Source organism: Schistocerca piceifrons, chromosome X (assembly GCF_021461385.2).
Source record: "Schistocerca piceifrons isolate TAMUIC-IGC-003096 chromosome X, iqSchPice1.1, whole genome shotgun sequence".
Lineage (NCBI taxonomy): Eukaryota > Metazoa > Arthropoda > Insecta > Orthoptera > Acrididae > Schistocerca > Schistocerca piceifrons.
Genome location: NC_060149.1, coordinates 255595647 through 255612476, shown reverse-complemented (window position 1 = coordinate 255612476; position 16830 = coordinate 255595647). Strand labels below are relative to the sequence as shown.

The 16830-nt window shown below is 37.0% G+C and overlaps 1 protein-coding gene across 6 annotated transcripts in view; it reads left to right on the top strand.

Moving 5' to 3' along the window:
• LOC124722996 (LIM domain and actin-binding protein 1) overlaps positions 1 to 16830 on the top strand; it is a 234311-nt gene that overhangs the window by 140738 nt on the left and 76743 nt on the right. For all 6 annotated transcript variants that reach the window (XM_047248167.1, XM_047248168.1, XM_047248170.1 and 3 more), the window contains 2 exons: positions 8374 to 8536; positions 14439 to 14633. In XM_047248167.1, the coding sequence (XP_047104123.1) occupies positions 8374 to 8536; positions 14439 to 14633 (358 nt within the window). The remainder of the gene's footprint in view (positions 1 to 8373; positions 8537 to 14438; positions 14634 to 16830) is intronic.

Here is a 16830-nt window from a genome sequence, read left to right as displayed (position 1 = left end):
AATTATGCTACTCTGGGTTCTGTCACCTAGTAAGTCTTCAGTCCCATTTAATTCCTTTTTCTGTTGTTCTGTAAGCACATAATTTATTTACTAGGCAACAGTGTGGAGCTGTAGCAAGGGCTTTCCAGAAGTTGAGAAATGTGGCATCAGTCAGTGATCTACCTAGACCCTTTCTGGATCTCATGAATGAACTAAGCAAGCTGGATTTCATACGGTCACAGCTTGTTCAGTCGATATTGATTCTTAAAGGGGATATTTCTGGTATTATATTAAGCTTTTATGATGATATCAATTTATCACACTGGCTGTTATTGTTAAGATTAAGTGATCCTTTTATTTCATATTGTTCACTACTACATAGTTTTGGCTGTGTAGCCATACTCAAGTGTGAAGTATAGCCCATTAAAGACACATACTTGGGTTACACTCAGTGTACTTGCTTATGCTACACAAATGTAAAAGCCAAATGTGGCTGACTGAACTTTAAAGTTAAGGGCTAGACACCAGACTGTATGAAAACAGTAGTTACACAGCTCCTACAAGTAAGTGCTACAATGTGTAACTACTGATTTCGTAACACTTGATGTCATGCCTGTAACTCTACAGTCTGGCCAACTATAACATGCTTCTTCAATTGTGTGATGTAGATGAGTAAACTGGCCAATTATACTTCACACTTGAGAATAGATATACAGCCAAAACTATGTAGCAGTGGAATATATAAAATAAAATCATAGCTTAATACTAACAATACCAGCCAATGTGGCAAACTATTATCATTCAAAAAACTCATTGTGACTGTAGATCCCAACTACAAAAAATCTTATCAAGTGTTCAACACAGTAAGTAAAATAAAAGCCAGCACTTACTGTGAGGAGGCAAAATGTATAGCACTGCCAATAGACACTACCGCTTCAGATCTAATATGTTTTTTCTCAAAGAGCAGAGAGGGATAGGTTGTGGTAAGTTAAAAAGGAAGGTCAGAGATGGTGTGGTTAGCATAAATGGGACTAGTATTGGTTACAATCAGCCTCATGATGCCAACTGAGGAGCCACTTGAGTAAGAAGTAGTAACTCCAAGATCTGGAAAGTTGGTAAGACAGCTGGGAGAGGGGTGTGTTTGACCACATGCCCCTCTGTACCACATGATGCCACATGGCAAAGGGTGACATGGTAGCTGTTCAGCATTAATTGGGCCTTCAGGGAAAAAAGAGAGGAGAGGTTAGTTAATGGAGATTAATTCCAGAAGGTTGTTGGGATGCAAGGATGTGTTGGAGGGCAAGCTCGCATCTCTGTAGTTCAGGGAAACTTGTATCAGATGGGAATGATAATAGGGCCATGTGCTGTAGCAAACACTCAGGTCTCTTGAGTCATGCTGCAGTGCGTATTCAGCAAATGAGTACTGGATGCCCCTGGGGTGGGCAGTTCTTCTATGGCCATTCATGTATCAGCCAGTTTAGTGGTGCTGTGGACAGAAATTTGTTGATAAATAACATGTGAGGTTTCACCAGTTGGTTGCTGTGCCTTTGATATTGTAGGATTTACCAGTGGTGGGGCTGGAGTTGGTGTTAGTGAGTGAGTACATGGGGCATGTTTTACAGTGAGGACACTTGCATGGATAGGGATGATGGTTTGGAATGTCATAAGCTTTGACTAGGATGTTACAGAGGCTAGTAAGGTGATGGAAGGTGACAGTGAGAAGTATGGGGAGGGTATCAGGGAGAAAGGATATCATTCCAAGGCTAGACTTGAGAAATTCAAAGCCACATTGAAGTAAAGTATTGAGGAATTCTAGGCCTGTGTGGTACATATGACAAGGGAGTTGCTTCTGAGTTTTTGGGAAGTAGGAACTGTATTAGTCAGAGGGTCAAATGAGGATACTGCCTGGGAGATTTGTTTGTAAATAAAACTGTGGGGTATCTGCAGAAGAAGAAAGCTGGGAGAAATTGTTGGTGTAGGTGTTGAGGGATTCAGTGGTGGAGCAGATATGTTTGCCACTCGGAGAGGTAGTGGCCATTGGGAGAGATAGTATTCTATGGCTGACACACTGTTGTTTGTGGGAGGTCTGTGTAAGGTGAGGCCACATCAATTCTGACAAGGAGGATTCCAGGTGGGAGAGATGTGATAAGGAAAGAGAGAGTTTGACGTGGGAGGGGTGGCAGCTGTCAAAATGTAAATATTATTATTTTCAGAAGTTGGTCCCCCACATATTGTAGGTATTTGAAAAATGTCATGATTACCACATCAAGAAGTTGATAAAATTCTTTATTTAACAACCAGTTTTCCATCATCAGGTTCTTAAAAGCATTTACAGCATCATATTAGGTGAATATAAAATCACTGACATCAGATAATAGAACCCTGAATTTGTCACTGTTGTTTTATCATAATATAAGTTACATTGTCAGTATATAAACTCTGATAGGCAGTACACTCTTTCATGTTACATGATCAATCACTTTTAATGCTACGAATGAATGCATATTACATACCACGTAGGTATGTGGTATGCATCCATTCATAGCATTAAAGCCAATTGCTAACAATTGTTTAACATGAAAGAATGCAGCACTGCCTAGTACAGTTAATTTATTGATGATGTAATTTGGTCGGCTGCTGTGGCCGAGTGGTTCTAGGTGCTTCAGTCCAGAACCGCACTGCTGCTACAGTCACAGGTTCAAATCCTGTCTCGGGCATGGATGTGTGTGATGTCCTTAGGTTAGTTAGGTTTAAGTAGTTCTAAGTCTAGGGGACTGATGATCTCAAATGGTAAGTCCCATAGTGCTTAGAGCCATTTGAACCATTTTGATATAATTTGTATTGGGATTTGACGACAGTGCCTAATTCATGGTTTTATTATCTGATGTCAGCGATTTTGTATTTGCCTAAAATGATTCTGTAAGTGTTTTTAAGAACCTGATGACGGTCTGTTGACCAAGATTGGTTGTTAAATGAAGAATATTATCAGGAGCTTGAGGTGGTAATCAAAACATTTTTGTAGATCTTATTGCTTGTTTGTTGGTTTTATGTGGATTGTGCTTTGGATGTGGGATTTAATGAGATGGAGGTCAACATCATGGAAGATGGCTTTGGATTTGGAAAAGGACATGGGAATTTGATGTGGCAAAAGGAGTTAGGTTGTTTCAGTAAGAACAGGAGTTTTTCATTATGAGTGCAGATAACAAAGATGTCATCGATAAATCTGTACTAGGCCAGGGGGCCAAGCTTCTGTGCCTCAGGAATGCCTTTTCCTTGTGGTCAATGAAAAGTTTGGCATAAGACAGTGCCCTCTTGGTTCCCATAGCAGTTGTAGGTCTGGCCTTCAAAAGTGATGCAGGTATGGGTAATGATGAAGTTAGATAGAGTGATAATAAATGAAGTTTTACGAAGACTGTCAAGTGGCCGTTGGGAGAAGTAGTATTCTGTGGCTGAGAAGTATTATTCTGTGGCTGTGGCCTGTTTAAAGTGAGGTTGCGTCAGTTCTGACAAGAAGTGTTCCAGGTGAAAGGGAGGTGGTAATAAATTTTAGATGTTTCAGGAAAGACTGTCTTCTTTTGTGTACGATGAATGGCTCTGTTTGATTGACCTTGTTCACTAGCACCTCCAACTCAAATCTGTAACATTACTCATTGCCAAAAGATCTTCCTGTGAAGTTTATCTTTACCTTCTTTCGCCCTTTATGGCAACAGTAGCTATTATACAGGAAAAAGGTTCTTTAGCACACCACCACACATCATTGCACAAACTATAGCTGACAAAAAAAGAGAAGGCTGACCTTGAAATCAACTAGGATTTCTTCTCTGAGTGGAAATTAAAGTCTGTTTTGTTTGTAAAAAAGAATACAGCCTTCATTTCCAGCAGTATTCAGTATGGTACCCTTCATTAACTGAATTCCTAATCCAAAGAAATCTTCCTGGGGGTTTTTTGGCAAAATTTGACAATGACAATACCATGTCTCTTGAAGGGAATCAAAGAATTCCTGTCTTGATAGTATGAAAGTAGTTTTCACAATGTGACACTTACCAGCTGAGTGGGTAATCCTTTTGAGTAGATGATTAGCAGCAGTCATGTGAGTGGTCTGCAAACAAGTAATACTTTGAGTTACTTCCAGTTTGGAGATGCAATTTCTTTTGTCACCTTTATAACTATGGATTCCCACTTATTAAAATCCTTCCTTAATTAACTATACTTTAGACATATTACAACTCATCAGCTTCAACTGACACTGAAGTGGCTGAAGGTATGGACCAAGAATACTGGTTTGAAGTTTACCATGGACAGATCTGTTTGTGTAAATGTTAATCATATATACGGGTACTGTATTTTTAATATTCTTGACCTGCACCCACAACTTCTAAGAAGATTCCTTGGTTTTATATTTTATGAAAACCCTCTTGGCTGCCCTATTTCAGTGACCATAAAATTAAAACTTCAAAAGCACTCGGCTTATTTAGATGTTTAATTGATAAAATGTTGTTGGAATTAAATATTTCGTTTTTCAGCTAAGTGTTGAATGTCACAAAAATTCCAGCATTGCAGTAATGTGACCTCATTTTTAAAAATTATCGTGCAATGAATGTTTACAAATGTTTTGACAAGAAATTATAGAAGTTTCACGGTCACAAATGCTATTGGAGACTGACACTTTAAGAAATGAAATCCTCCAAAATTTGTCACTGTTCTCATTTTCATTCGCTCACTGAAAATTATGTCTTACAGGGAAAAAACTTTGAAATAACTGAGATAAGCTAATGTTTACTGTCAGTAGCTCATTAAAATAATTTCTTTAACTTTAACATGGTTCAAATTGGCACTGCCCCTATCTGTGTGCTGATGTTGGTGAGCCTTACGATGCAATATGCATATAACTTTTGAACTACTGTGCAGTTTCCTGTTTATGAATTAAGTGCGAGGTCTTGCACGTAGTGCTTACAAACATAAAATCCAAAAGCTGTAATGCCTTTTGGTACTCAGACAAGGCAATATCTAATGGACTTAAATGTCTAAATCAAAGTAATTTCATACTCAGGAAATGAATGCAGGGGAGCAGATATAGGATTAATCAGTCACTACTCTTGGGTGGATGTGGTTTATCATTGTCTTCCTTCAACCTGTTATGAAGTGGCAACTGTGCATCTGTGCTGTGTAGATGACTGTGTTGAGTACATGGCAGGGAGTGTTTGGTATGTGTTTTTGTGGATGAAGGAAAGGGGGAGGGTGAAATTCAGTCCCAGCACATAGCATACTCCTTCCAAACATCACTAAGGGTGCTGCTGAGCTTAACATCACCATCTGACAGACTGATTACCATCAACAATGTCCTATACCCTCACTTTATTAGATACTGTGAAGAAGTCTGGAATTTAATCCAGGATGTTGTTGTAAAGACTGGTGATCAGCAAGCATGTCTCCTCCCCTTGTAGCCAAATATTGACCATGATAATTATCCACCACCAGGATTCAAACTCACATACCTCAGAGTTGAGTGCCATCTAACAGAAGTACATTAGTGATCTTGACTACAGAGACAGGTGGACTTTAATGTAACATCTCAGAATTTGATTCGCTCCATAGCATTATTACTAGAAGGACTCTGGGTATTTTAAGTTTACTGTGGTACAGTAAAAAAATTATTCCAAATATTTTTTCTTGGTTAGATTTTATGTTATTTTAAAAGAGTATCTTGATTTGAAAATTGTACACACAATCAGTCTTACAAGGAAAGTAGCCTAGATTGTGCAGTAGGTCTGCCTGACTATGTAAATTCATTAGGAAGATGGCTTCTTAAAAGTCTTTAACCCTGAATACCATGTGATACTGAAATCACTGGATCAGATGAGGCATGAAATTCTTCATTTTTCCAGTTTCCTTAGTGCTGTGCATTACATCAACCTAGCAGAGAAAATTGTTCAAAATATTCATTACATAATTTACCAGTTATAATAGCTTTGAATGGCAGTGACATTCTGTTGGTTGCTGATAAAGCAACAAAAGAGACTTTTGGCAAATTGACAACAGGAGAGCATGCTACCACTTTGTATGCTCCTATCTTTCTGTTGTGCCAAAGGGTCATTTGTCAAAGGAAAAATATATTGTTGGGTGTGAAGTACAATAATATTTGAAACATGAAACCTTTTACAAACACATGTGCTACCTTCCTCCAACCACAAAAAGCAGTGTTGTTCTGATGTAGCTACATATTAGTCAAACTGCACTGACATCTGATGCAAAGGTTCTTGCCCTAGTGGGAGGTCAAATCTGTGTGTGGTACTTGTGATATACTGTTTTCAGTGAAACCTATTTTAATTGTTTATATTTTATGCACTGACAGAGGGCTATCCTTGATCTAAACAAACATATTGACAGAATCCCCTATATAATAGCGAAAAAGAAAAGCTTTTTTAAAGCTATTGTCAAATGGCAAGTTTACCCAATTATTCAAATGTAAGTGTATGGTTTATCACACAGATCAACCATACACTTACATTTCAATATTAACTGTTACAGTCTCAGTTGCAAATTGCCGCATGTGATAGCTAGTTTCAATCACTCAGTGATCATCTTCAGATCTAAAAATAAAATTAAAACATCTACCTGAGTAAATAAAATAGATTGAAAATATTCATTTTTTAAAAAATTCTATCAGGTTAATCATGAGTTGTCAAAAGTTTTGTAAACGACCATAGTCAGTAGCTGTAAAATAAGAGGAACAGCACTATAAGAAGATTTGTAGCACCATTCAGTGTTATACAACTCTGGGTTGTATAGGTCCCACCTTCCCTGCCCCCCCCCCCCCCTTCTGACCCCTTGGAAGTCAGCTATAATGCTGTCCCTCTTATTTTACAGTTTATGACTCTTCAACATTTCATAATTCATGCTTAATCAGGTGAAATTTTAAGAAATTTAAATTTTAAAAATTTACAGTCTATTTTATCTACATGAAAAGATACTTATTAAAGTATTGTTTTTATTTTTAGAACTGGAGATGATTATTAGGTGATCAAAACTAATGATCATTTGTGATGATTTGCAGCTGAGACTTTTACAGCAAATATATATATTTTTAATTATACTGTTGTGGGATCTCTCAAGACAATGTGTCATCTCATATGAATACTAACTCTTAGCATTTTGTTTAGATTTGGAATGTTCTGTATGTTATGATATATCATAACCATTTATTAACTAAATCTTCAATGTGTATCTGCATGCGTGTTCATAGTGGTGATGTGTGTTTTAAGACTTAATTTCATTATTTTATAAACCGTAAGTTTTAATTATTACAATAGAAATTCCAGAGAAATCTGCAATGACAACCAATCACCTATAGAGGTATGTGGTACACAGAATCATATAGTAGGACAGACATGATACTAGGTTTCATGGTACCACTCTTTTTCTAATGTAAGTACACACTCTCACAACAACCATGTAGAAAGCAAAAGTCACCCACTTCTTCCCACAGGTTTACATACCCTTAAGCTACAACTGAGTGGCTGCTTTTTCTCATTTTTGTTTACAAATTTAATTTATTTTAACTGCTCTCATTCAGAGATATTTAAGGATGAATGCTGATGTCCTCCATGTTGAGTGTCCTAAAACATAACACAATTCTCGAATACAGTGGATAGAAAAGGTCCTTTAACATTTCAATAAGAAACAGCACTACTTCTTTTGATTTGTAGGAACTCTATAGTCCTAGATCAAAAAAGGCTGTAAATAGTTTGATTCAGTTTGACACTATTTCCCTTAGTGTTATGTACATCTGAATTTTGAGGCCTGACTACTCAGTGACTTTCATGCATTTTTCATGTAATTATTGTTGTAAATGCAAGGTATACTCATGATGGCCACAGGATTTTTGCATTTTCTAAAAGCTTCCGCTTCTTCCCTAAGTTGTTTGGATATTATTTGAATTTCTTCTCTTTATCAGCAATTACTTTGTTCCATAAATTAACCCTTCACTGACAGGCTCTTCCTTTTTGTTTACTGTAGAATTTTATTTCATTCACTTAGTATAAAAGTACTTTTTCAGAGAGAGAACTTTTCATAATGTTGCACCACAAAAATTTTAGTGCAATATTGTTTTGAAAAAAAAAAAAAAAAAAAAAAAAGGAAACAGGAGGACTCCATAATTCATGTAATACTGAATTGTATTTGCACATAAATAATCTTCTACATGAAGATTTAAATTAAAAGTTATTTTTCATTATACCTATTACCTATAGATAATGTAATATGCTATAATATTTAGTTTTGTATGTGCTCATTAAATACTGCAGTTATTACTTTCTTCCATCAAATTGTAAATTCAAATTGTCAATTCATGCCATGTACAGAAAACATAATAACATTTTTTTTGTCTCTTGCAAGCTTCTGATAAGCCTGATCTTGGACTGGAAGAGCTTGCTGCTTTAAACCTGAAGTCCAGGTACCAAGTTTTTGAGAGATCTGAATCTGAATCAAATGAAATTGAACGTTCTCCAAGCAATGTGAGTGTGAAGAGATCTCCAAGCATTTTGAGCAAACTGGCAAGGTATGTTTATTATATTATATAATTTTTTGAGAATATGAAGGTTACGCTTAGTTGAAAATCCAGGAATTTCCATAATTTTATGGAAAAGATAATTCCACAAACATTAAATTGCACCTTACGATAACAAATATTGTGTTTCTTTCTCTAGAAAACTATACTTTATGTTTGAAGTTTTGTGACTCCAGTTTTGTGTGTGTGTGTGTGTGTGTGTGTGTGTGTGTGTGTGTGTTTGTGTTTGTGTTTGTGTGTGTGTGTGTGTGTTTGTATGTATCTTTTTTAAGCAGAATATAAATGAATAATAATAGTTTTCTGTGACAGTAATACTTTTTCTTTTGTTTTAAACAGTTGACTTCCATCATAGATATGTTTTAAAAGGCATATTTTGTTTCTCTTCTGCTTCCTCTCATTCATTCTGTATGCAGCATATAACTAACTGTTATTTTTAGATTTGGATGTTGAGAACTGTTTTGTATTTTTGTTCATTGTTGTCTCTGTCAGTCTCTTAAAATTAATAGGTATTCAACATAGTTAGCATCCATAGAATGAATTTGATGGTGAGTTTTCACAAAAACCTTCTTTGATTCACTGTCTGAAAATAATGAGATACATTCAGTTTTCTCTTTTTCTTCTACTTCATTTATTTTGTTGTTTAATAGGCCATTAGTAAGTACCCTCACAACTTCAAATCCATGTAATAATCGCTTTGAAACCCCAAGGGCACTCCTGAAACACACACACACACACACACACTCATTCTCCCTGCTTCCTCTTTCTTTCCATAAAAATCACATTTTTCTGTACAAAAGAGCTGGTAAATTTTGTGTGTGACATTGTAATACTGGCTGTTTACAGGCCACCAGTAGAGATGATGCCACTTTCAAATTATTGGCCACCAAATTCAAAGATTAATTCCTTACAGTGGCAGCAAACTTTGCACCTACTAATAAAGAACCAAATGATGGTTCTTGTAGAATACTAAAATCTTGTGCTGACTTGACTGCATTACCCTGAAGTGATCTTTTGTGATTAATCAATGACTCCGGACATATTTCCTTATGGACTTAAATATTCTGTAGTAACATCCATCTATAAAACTGGACATAAGCAAAAGAGCTCTAATTACAGACCTATGTCACACTTTCCATTCTTTTCAAAAGGGTTAAAAAAAAGTGACCTATGATAGAATACTCTCTCATCTAACTGAGCAGAACTCATTAACTCCTTCTCTTTTTGGTTCTTGTAAAGTATTCTCCATAGAGAAAGCCTAAAAGGCCTCACAAATGAACTTCTAGCAGAGACAAACAAGAAAAATTATGCTGTTGATATATTTTGTGATCTTGTCAAAGCCTTCAGATACATGGATCCTAAAATTATACTTGGCAAACTGAAGTGATATGGCATTAATCACATCTCTGTTGCATGGATAGAATCTTACCTTAACAGAAAACAGAAGGTCTGTCATCCTGACATTCACCATGTAAATGCTGGGAATATCTGCCAAAACACGGGTGGCAGGGTGTCCATCCAGCGGCACAGCTGGGTACAGCAATGGTGCTGCCAGTGTGCATAGCATTGATGCTGCTGGCGATGCCACAGACTTTGATGCTGAAACAGGCTTGATTTCCATCATTGAAATTGCTGTGAGCAGTAGTGGGTGGGATGGCTGTGACACAGGCATGCAAGGTTTGACCTCCATTGAAGAGTCGACCATTGACATATGGATCCGAATGTCAGGCACAGACAAAGGCTGCTCAGGAGCAGCAGGTAACATGTCAAAATGAAATTGATTTTGTCACTGTCAATGGGTGCTTATTTTGCCACGAACCATATACTGAGCTAGGCCAGATGTCTTAAGTGATGATGCCAGAGTCCCATTTCTGGGGATTGTTAGATACATGATAAAAAGTTGTCATTCATGTGAAACTTCACTGCAAAGTTTGCATCTGAAGCAAAGTGCCAAGGGTGAAATATACAAAGCAAAGAGCAATGACAATGACTATGTAACAGTTCCACTGACAAAGTGTCAGGAAAACACATAGTGTGAAATGTGCCGAGAAACAATGAGTTTTTCCATCAATGTGAAACATTAAGTTTAGGTGTCTGAGTCTGGAAAGTGCAAACAGAATGCCTGGCTGCACTGTTTGATAGAGGATAGAACGAAACTGTCCGTATATGTTAAATCCCATTTTGTTGGCAAAATTGTTGGAATTCAAATGAGGAAAACTGCAGAAAATGATTGTTTGAAGCAAGCGTGCTAAACAAAAGACAAAAGTGGGTGCTTTTTAGTGCTAGTTCAGGTTGTTGAATTCATGGGAACGATAAAAGGGTATTTACTGTAGGCATTGACAATAATTAGCCACCAGGTGTTCCAAAAAGGAGTGGCAAGATCAGTATTAATTTGTCGCCAAGAACCACCAGATGGGATCAGTTGAAAAATTCTTGGTGCAAAATGTGAAGTGACCACCATTGTAGCTCATGCAATTTATGACCAGGAACATATTTCACTAGATGAAGGAGTGCAGTTAAAGGCCTATGATCAGTCATGGGAAAAAATTTCTGGCATGCTTATGTTGATGAAATTTTGTGAGGCCATATATGGTGACTAAGGTTCCTATTCCAGCTTACTGTAGTTGTCTTGGACCTTGTTCAATGTTTTAGGTGTGTATGCTGTGTGGTGTTCAGTGTTTCCAACATTGTTAGATAAAACCATCCCAATTCCATGTGAAGATGCATCAACTGAAAGCACTGATGGTCTGTGCATATCATAATGAATAAGACAAGAGTGAGTGAGCAATGCATTTTTCAACTTCTGAAATGATTGTTCACATTCCCTAGTCCATTGGAAAGGAAAATTTTTGTGTCAGAGGTAATGAAAAAGAGCAGCAATTTGTGCTATGTTTGAAATCAATTTAATGAAGTAAATAACTTTTCCTAGAACAGCTTGTAGTGTACAAATATTTTTAGGGAAAAGTAATTTCCAGATGGCCTCTAAGTGCTTAGTTGAGGGATTAGTACCATAGGCATCAATGACATGTCCCAAATATTCAGTTTCTGAAGTGAAGAATGAATATTTCTACAGATGCCCCTGAGCCCTGCATTGGTTAAAACACGAAAAAGATAATTTTAGAGATGCTGTTCTGGTGTTTGTCTGGACACAATGATGCATCCACATAATTTGAATAGGATGGAACTTTTGGCATCACATGTTTGAGAAAATGTGGAAACAACACAGGAGCCGATGCACTTTGAAAGCAAAGGTGGTGGAACTGCCAAAATCCAAAGTGTGTATTGATCACTAGAAATTTTTTTGTTTCATTATCCAGCAGAAATTGAGGGTAAGCATCTGCTAAATCAGTTCTGGCAGAGAATCATCATCCTGCTAGGCAATCCATAACCTCCACAATACAGAGTTGTGGCAAAGAATCAATAACTGTCTGAGCATGTTTCTTTAAGGTCTGTGGGAAGTCAGATTGCTCCATTTGATTTTCAGGTGATGATGAGAGGAGTTGCCCATTGGCTTGCAGAAAAGTGTTACAAGACACCAGATTTTTCCTATCTGTTGAGTTCAGAAGTGACTTCATCATGAATAGTGTTATGTACTAAAAGTGCATAGTAAAAAATTGGTTGAGCATTGTCTTTGAACTTGAAAATTCTTTGTGTGTTCCAGTGCACCATTAAATGTAGTTATTAGTCACACAGCTGCTGAATACTGACATGGAAACTTGAGAAGTGATAACAAGCACATTATCTTGAATATCCAGATCAACTGAATCAAAAGCATCCACAACAAAATTTTTGTGACTAGACCATGATTGACCCACCATGACTGTCACTGATGTGCTTATCCTGAGAACAAGAAACTTTAACCATTGTAGGCTTTATGATGCAGATGTGATTTCTGTAGTGTAGGGTGTCCTAATTGCCTGTATGTATTTTGATTAATTAATGTAACTAAGCACCAACATCTAACTGAAATGGCATGGTTTAATTGCAAATCTGTAAAGATATGAACAGTTTGTGACTAGTCCACTGAATATGACTGTCAGTTCCAAATTTTGTATAACTGCCTTCATCTTAATTGTGACTGACTGACATTGTGGTGTTTGTCCATTTGAGGAGAGCTGATGTGACTGAGCAAAGTTTTCCTTCCCCCCACCCCCCTCCCCACTCTCTCTCACTCTCTCGCTCTCTCTCTCTCTTTCTCTGTCTCTCTCTCTCTCTCTCTCTCTCTCTCTCTCTCTTTCTCTCTCTCTCTCTCTCTCTCTCTCTCTCTCTCTCTCTCTCTCTCTCTCTCTCTCTCTGTGTGTGTGTGTGTGTAGCATTGCGATTCTTGCACTTGCATTTATTGTTATTGTGAGTATTGCCAGGAGAAGTGGGTGGATCTTGGAATGTGAGATCATATTGATTTCCATTATCTCAAGTTAAAGACTTATGTGGGACAGGAATTACATTTTTTTTTTTTTTTTTTTTTTTTTTTTTTTTTGGCAAGTACACTTGCTGTGTGTGCCCTGACTTGTGGCAGTGTCATCATTGCATTTTGTGGAAGAAGCAATATATGAAGCTGTGCATTACACAATACTTAACACAAGATTTGAGAACATGTGAATTTGTAGATGAACAGGCTGGTTGCCTCATGTGCTGTGTGTGACACTGTTTGTGGCTGTTGTCACCATGAACCATGGAGAACGGCACCTGCTCAGAACTGTCCATGGTCAGTGTTGAAGCAACAGGCACAATTAAGTCTAGTTCTATGAAGTCTTGCACTTCCTGAGATTCATTCACTTTCATTACATCAGTGAGAACAGTTTGTGATGCAATATCTCACTTCATATTCTATTACCACTCAGATTCAGAATCACTGCACTGCAAAGCTCTTCATCTTCAGTAGAAGCTCCACAAGTGCAGTTAAATCTACAATTTCTCTTCATGCCCTTGGGGTCTGTGATCCAATCCTTGTAAGTTTAATTGTTATGATGACATGCATGAAAAAATTTGAAATGAGCAGCAGCTACAGGAATATGAGCATCAAAAAATTCATCTAATTTCCAAATAACTTTCTCATAGGGTAGGGTGTGGGGCTCAAATTGGATGAACAGCTTATAACATAGCCTGAAAATTGACACTCCTACCCAAGAAAAAAGGATAGGACATTGTGAATCACCTGATATTTGGTATCCTGAGAAGTGCTGCTCAAGTTGAAGCTTGTACTCCATCCAATCCCCGTGTTTTGCATCAAAGGAACAGAAGAAAGGAGGCGGCACTGGGCCTGCAGAATTTGTGCATCAGTCACTGTCGGCAACAGGCTTGCTGTGCATACTACAGTTGGGTAAAAATATAGCCTGACGATTAGTAGCATCATGCACTGTTCATTTTAATCTCACTGAGATTCCAATATCTGAAAGAACTTGGTGAGCAGTATCTTAAGAAGACACACTGATGGATACAATGATACAAAGTGAATGGAAACAATAGTGGCATCCTATGGTGGCATCCATAGCAACAACCATAGGAATGCAATGAACCCTATAGCTAATGTGACTTATGGTGATAACTGTGGGTGGCTCATGTAAGAGCTGCGTCTTCATCCACGAACTGGGCAGCACACAGTGCACTATGTATGGTTGACATAGATACTTCACATGTTAAAAGAGATTTATATCGAAGTATACAAATATCAAAAGAAAATTGTCTTGATTATTTTTAGTGATGTGTGCCACATCTAAGGAGTGGGAAGTTTCCTGACCAGTAGAAGAGAGATTTCATCCATCCTGTTTCTATGTGTCTTATGCAAATGTAATATATAAGGTACCAGAACACTGCATACTGCTTCAACCATTAGAGACATTGTGTTTGCATGACCAACTAATTCAATGTCAACCTAATTATTTACATTTACTTGCAGATTTCAGTCAAAAGGAATGGACATTGGCGTCACAGATGATTCATTAAATGGTGTTCCATATGAGGAATCTTCAAGTTCCAGTGAGGAGGAAGAAGAAGAATCAGGAAAGGAAGGCACCAAAGATTTGATTCGTGCAAGTAGGAAGCAGAGAGAGAGACCTGTTAGTTTTAGTAAAATGGGAGACATAAAATGCAGGTAAATATTGTGGGCTCATTGCTGACAATATTAACAGCAGTTGTTTCATGTAAGTTTAGGTATTTTCTGTTGCAATTTTAATGTGGACCATTATCCCAGGTAAGACAACAACTTGTTTGATTCACATTCAAGTTAAATAAATACTATTGGTTGCTTACAGAACATCATGTGAACATTCTTATTATAATATGTATTTATAGCAGTATAATTCATTCTATTTTTGATGAAATCTGGAATAAAAGTTAAAATGTATGTGGTGTTAATGTGCAGGTGGACTGAAGTTTTAATTTAATAACCCAAGAGTCATATAATTATCAAAATAATTATGATACATTATTCTACCTTCTAAGAGCACAATGTGACATCAAAACCTGATTTTAATAGTTATTTCTACTTCTTCCAGAAGCTTATAGTGAGAATATAGATATAATAGAAACTAAACCACATTTGGGATTGAACTGTGGCCTTCCACTCCAAGAACATGCTTTATCTGTCACCATCTCATATATTACGATACCAATGGCAAATAAATCTGTATTTCAAAAAGCAGTTGGTTGAGTCTGACAGAAGCAATGAATTAATGATGGAGCATATGGATTGAGACTTCAAACTGAACTTTTAAGTCTGAATTAACTGGAAGTCCTGCTGAGGTGAAAAAATGGCTGCACAGGACAGTGAGACAAGTAACTTACTGTATTTGAAGCAGTTAAAAGTTATAAAATATCAACACTTCAACATTAAAATTTAAATAGTATTAGGCTTCTAAAGCTTCCTCAAAAAATAAAGAAAAGAAGTGTGACAGTGTTTTACATAGAACAGCATGTAAAAATACGAAAGTAGAGCAAATAGACAATCAAACTGAGAAGATTAACAGTTCATTTGGGAAGGTAGAATAACACAATTGAATAGTACACACGAAATGATGTTTATTCACAAAAAATTCTTAATGATTGTGGTAAGGGTATCTGTAAAACAGCCTTTGTGATTACTCATAAATTAATGAGACCACATTTCGGGAAGGAGCTTATCTTGCGAAACAGCACCAATATCTTGCTGTGACAGCAAATGGACCCATTTGAAACAGGATAAAAGAGTAGCATCTACTTACCAATTTCTCAGACATAAACAACTGAAAAAGGAAGTGTAGAGTGAATATGTGCTGCAAGTAAACAACAGCTGTTGTCAGTCAATTTACATCATCGAGCTGGTAATCAAAATGTTGATCACAATGTAACTCACTCTTTCTTTAGTGAGTGGCAAGTTTAAAAAAATATTAATGTAGGCCATATTCATAGCTTGTATTACAATTTTGGATAGTATTATTCTGTTTGAACTGTGATGGATTATTTAGATAAAAATTCATTAGATAAGATATATATTGTGAAACTGATCTATTACTCTTTAAAGAGATATCTGCAAGATGATCGTGAAAGAGCATCACAAATTATTACACAATGCCTTTGCATAATGAGAACTTTACTTCTAAAAGATGAGTGTCTGCAATATTTTCATACACTATTTGGTCAAAAGTATATGGACAGCTATTAGTGGACACTAACCAGGGGTGTTTGCACCTTTCACATTTATGATAGGTTGAAGTCTGCTGGGGACAATTTCAGTGAGGCATCTAAATGTCTGTGCATGAATGACAGCCCATTCTTCCTCAAGAGCCAAAACAAGAGAAGGTAGTGATGTTGGACACTGGGGTTTGGAGTGAAATCATCATTCTAATTGATATTCCATTGGGTTCAGGTCAGGACTCTTGGCAGGCCAGTCCATTTCTGGAATGCAAACCATTGCCTCACAGACACTGCTTTATGATAGGATGTATAGTCATGCTGATGCAATCAGTTATCATGTTGAACTATTGCACTGCTATATGCTGTACACAGTGCTGTGAAATGTGTGCAATAAGGGGTCCACAACCTAACCACAGTAAACGCCCCATTCTGAAACACCACTAAAAATGATGGCAGTTGATGCTCTTCAGGCATTCATCAACCCCAAATCCTTATATTGGTTTGCCACAGGTTTAGAGTGATTCATTACTCCAGATTGCTAATTTCCAGTCATCCACTGCCATTGGTGTTGCTCTTTACACCATCTCAAGCATTGTTTAACATTGGCTATAGAAGTGTGAGGATTATGAGGGGCTGTTCGACTATAGGCTGTTTTGCTATGTTAAAAATATGGTTTT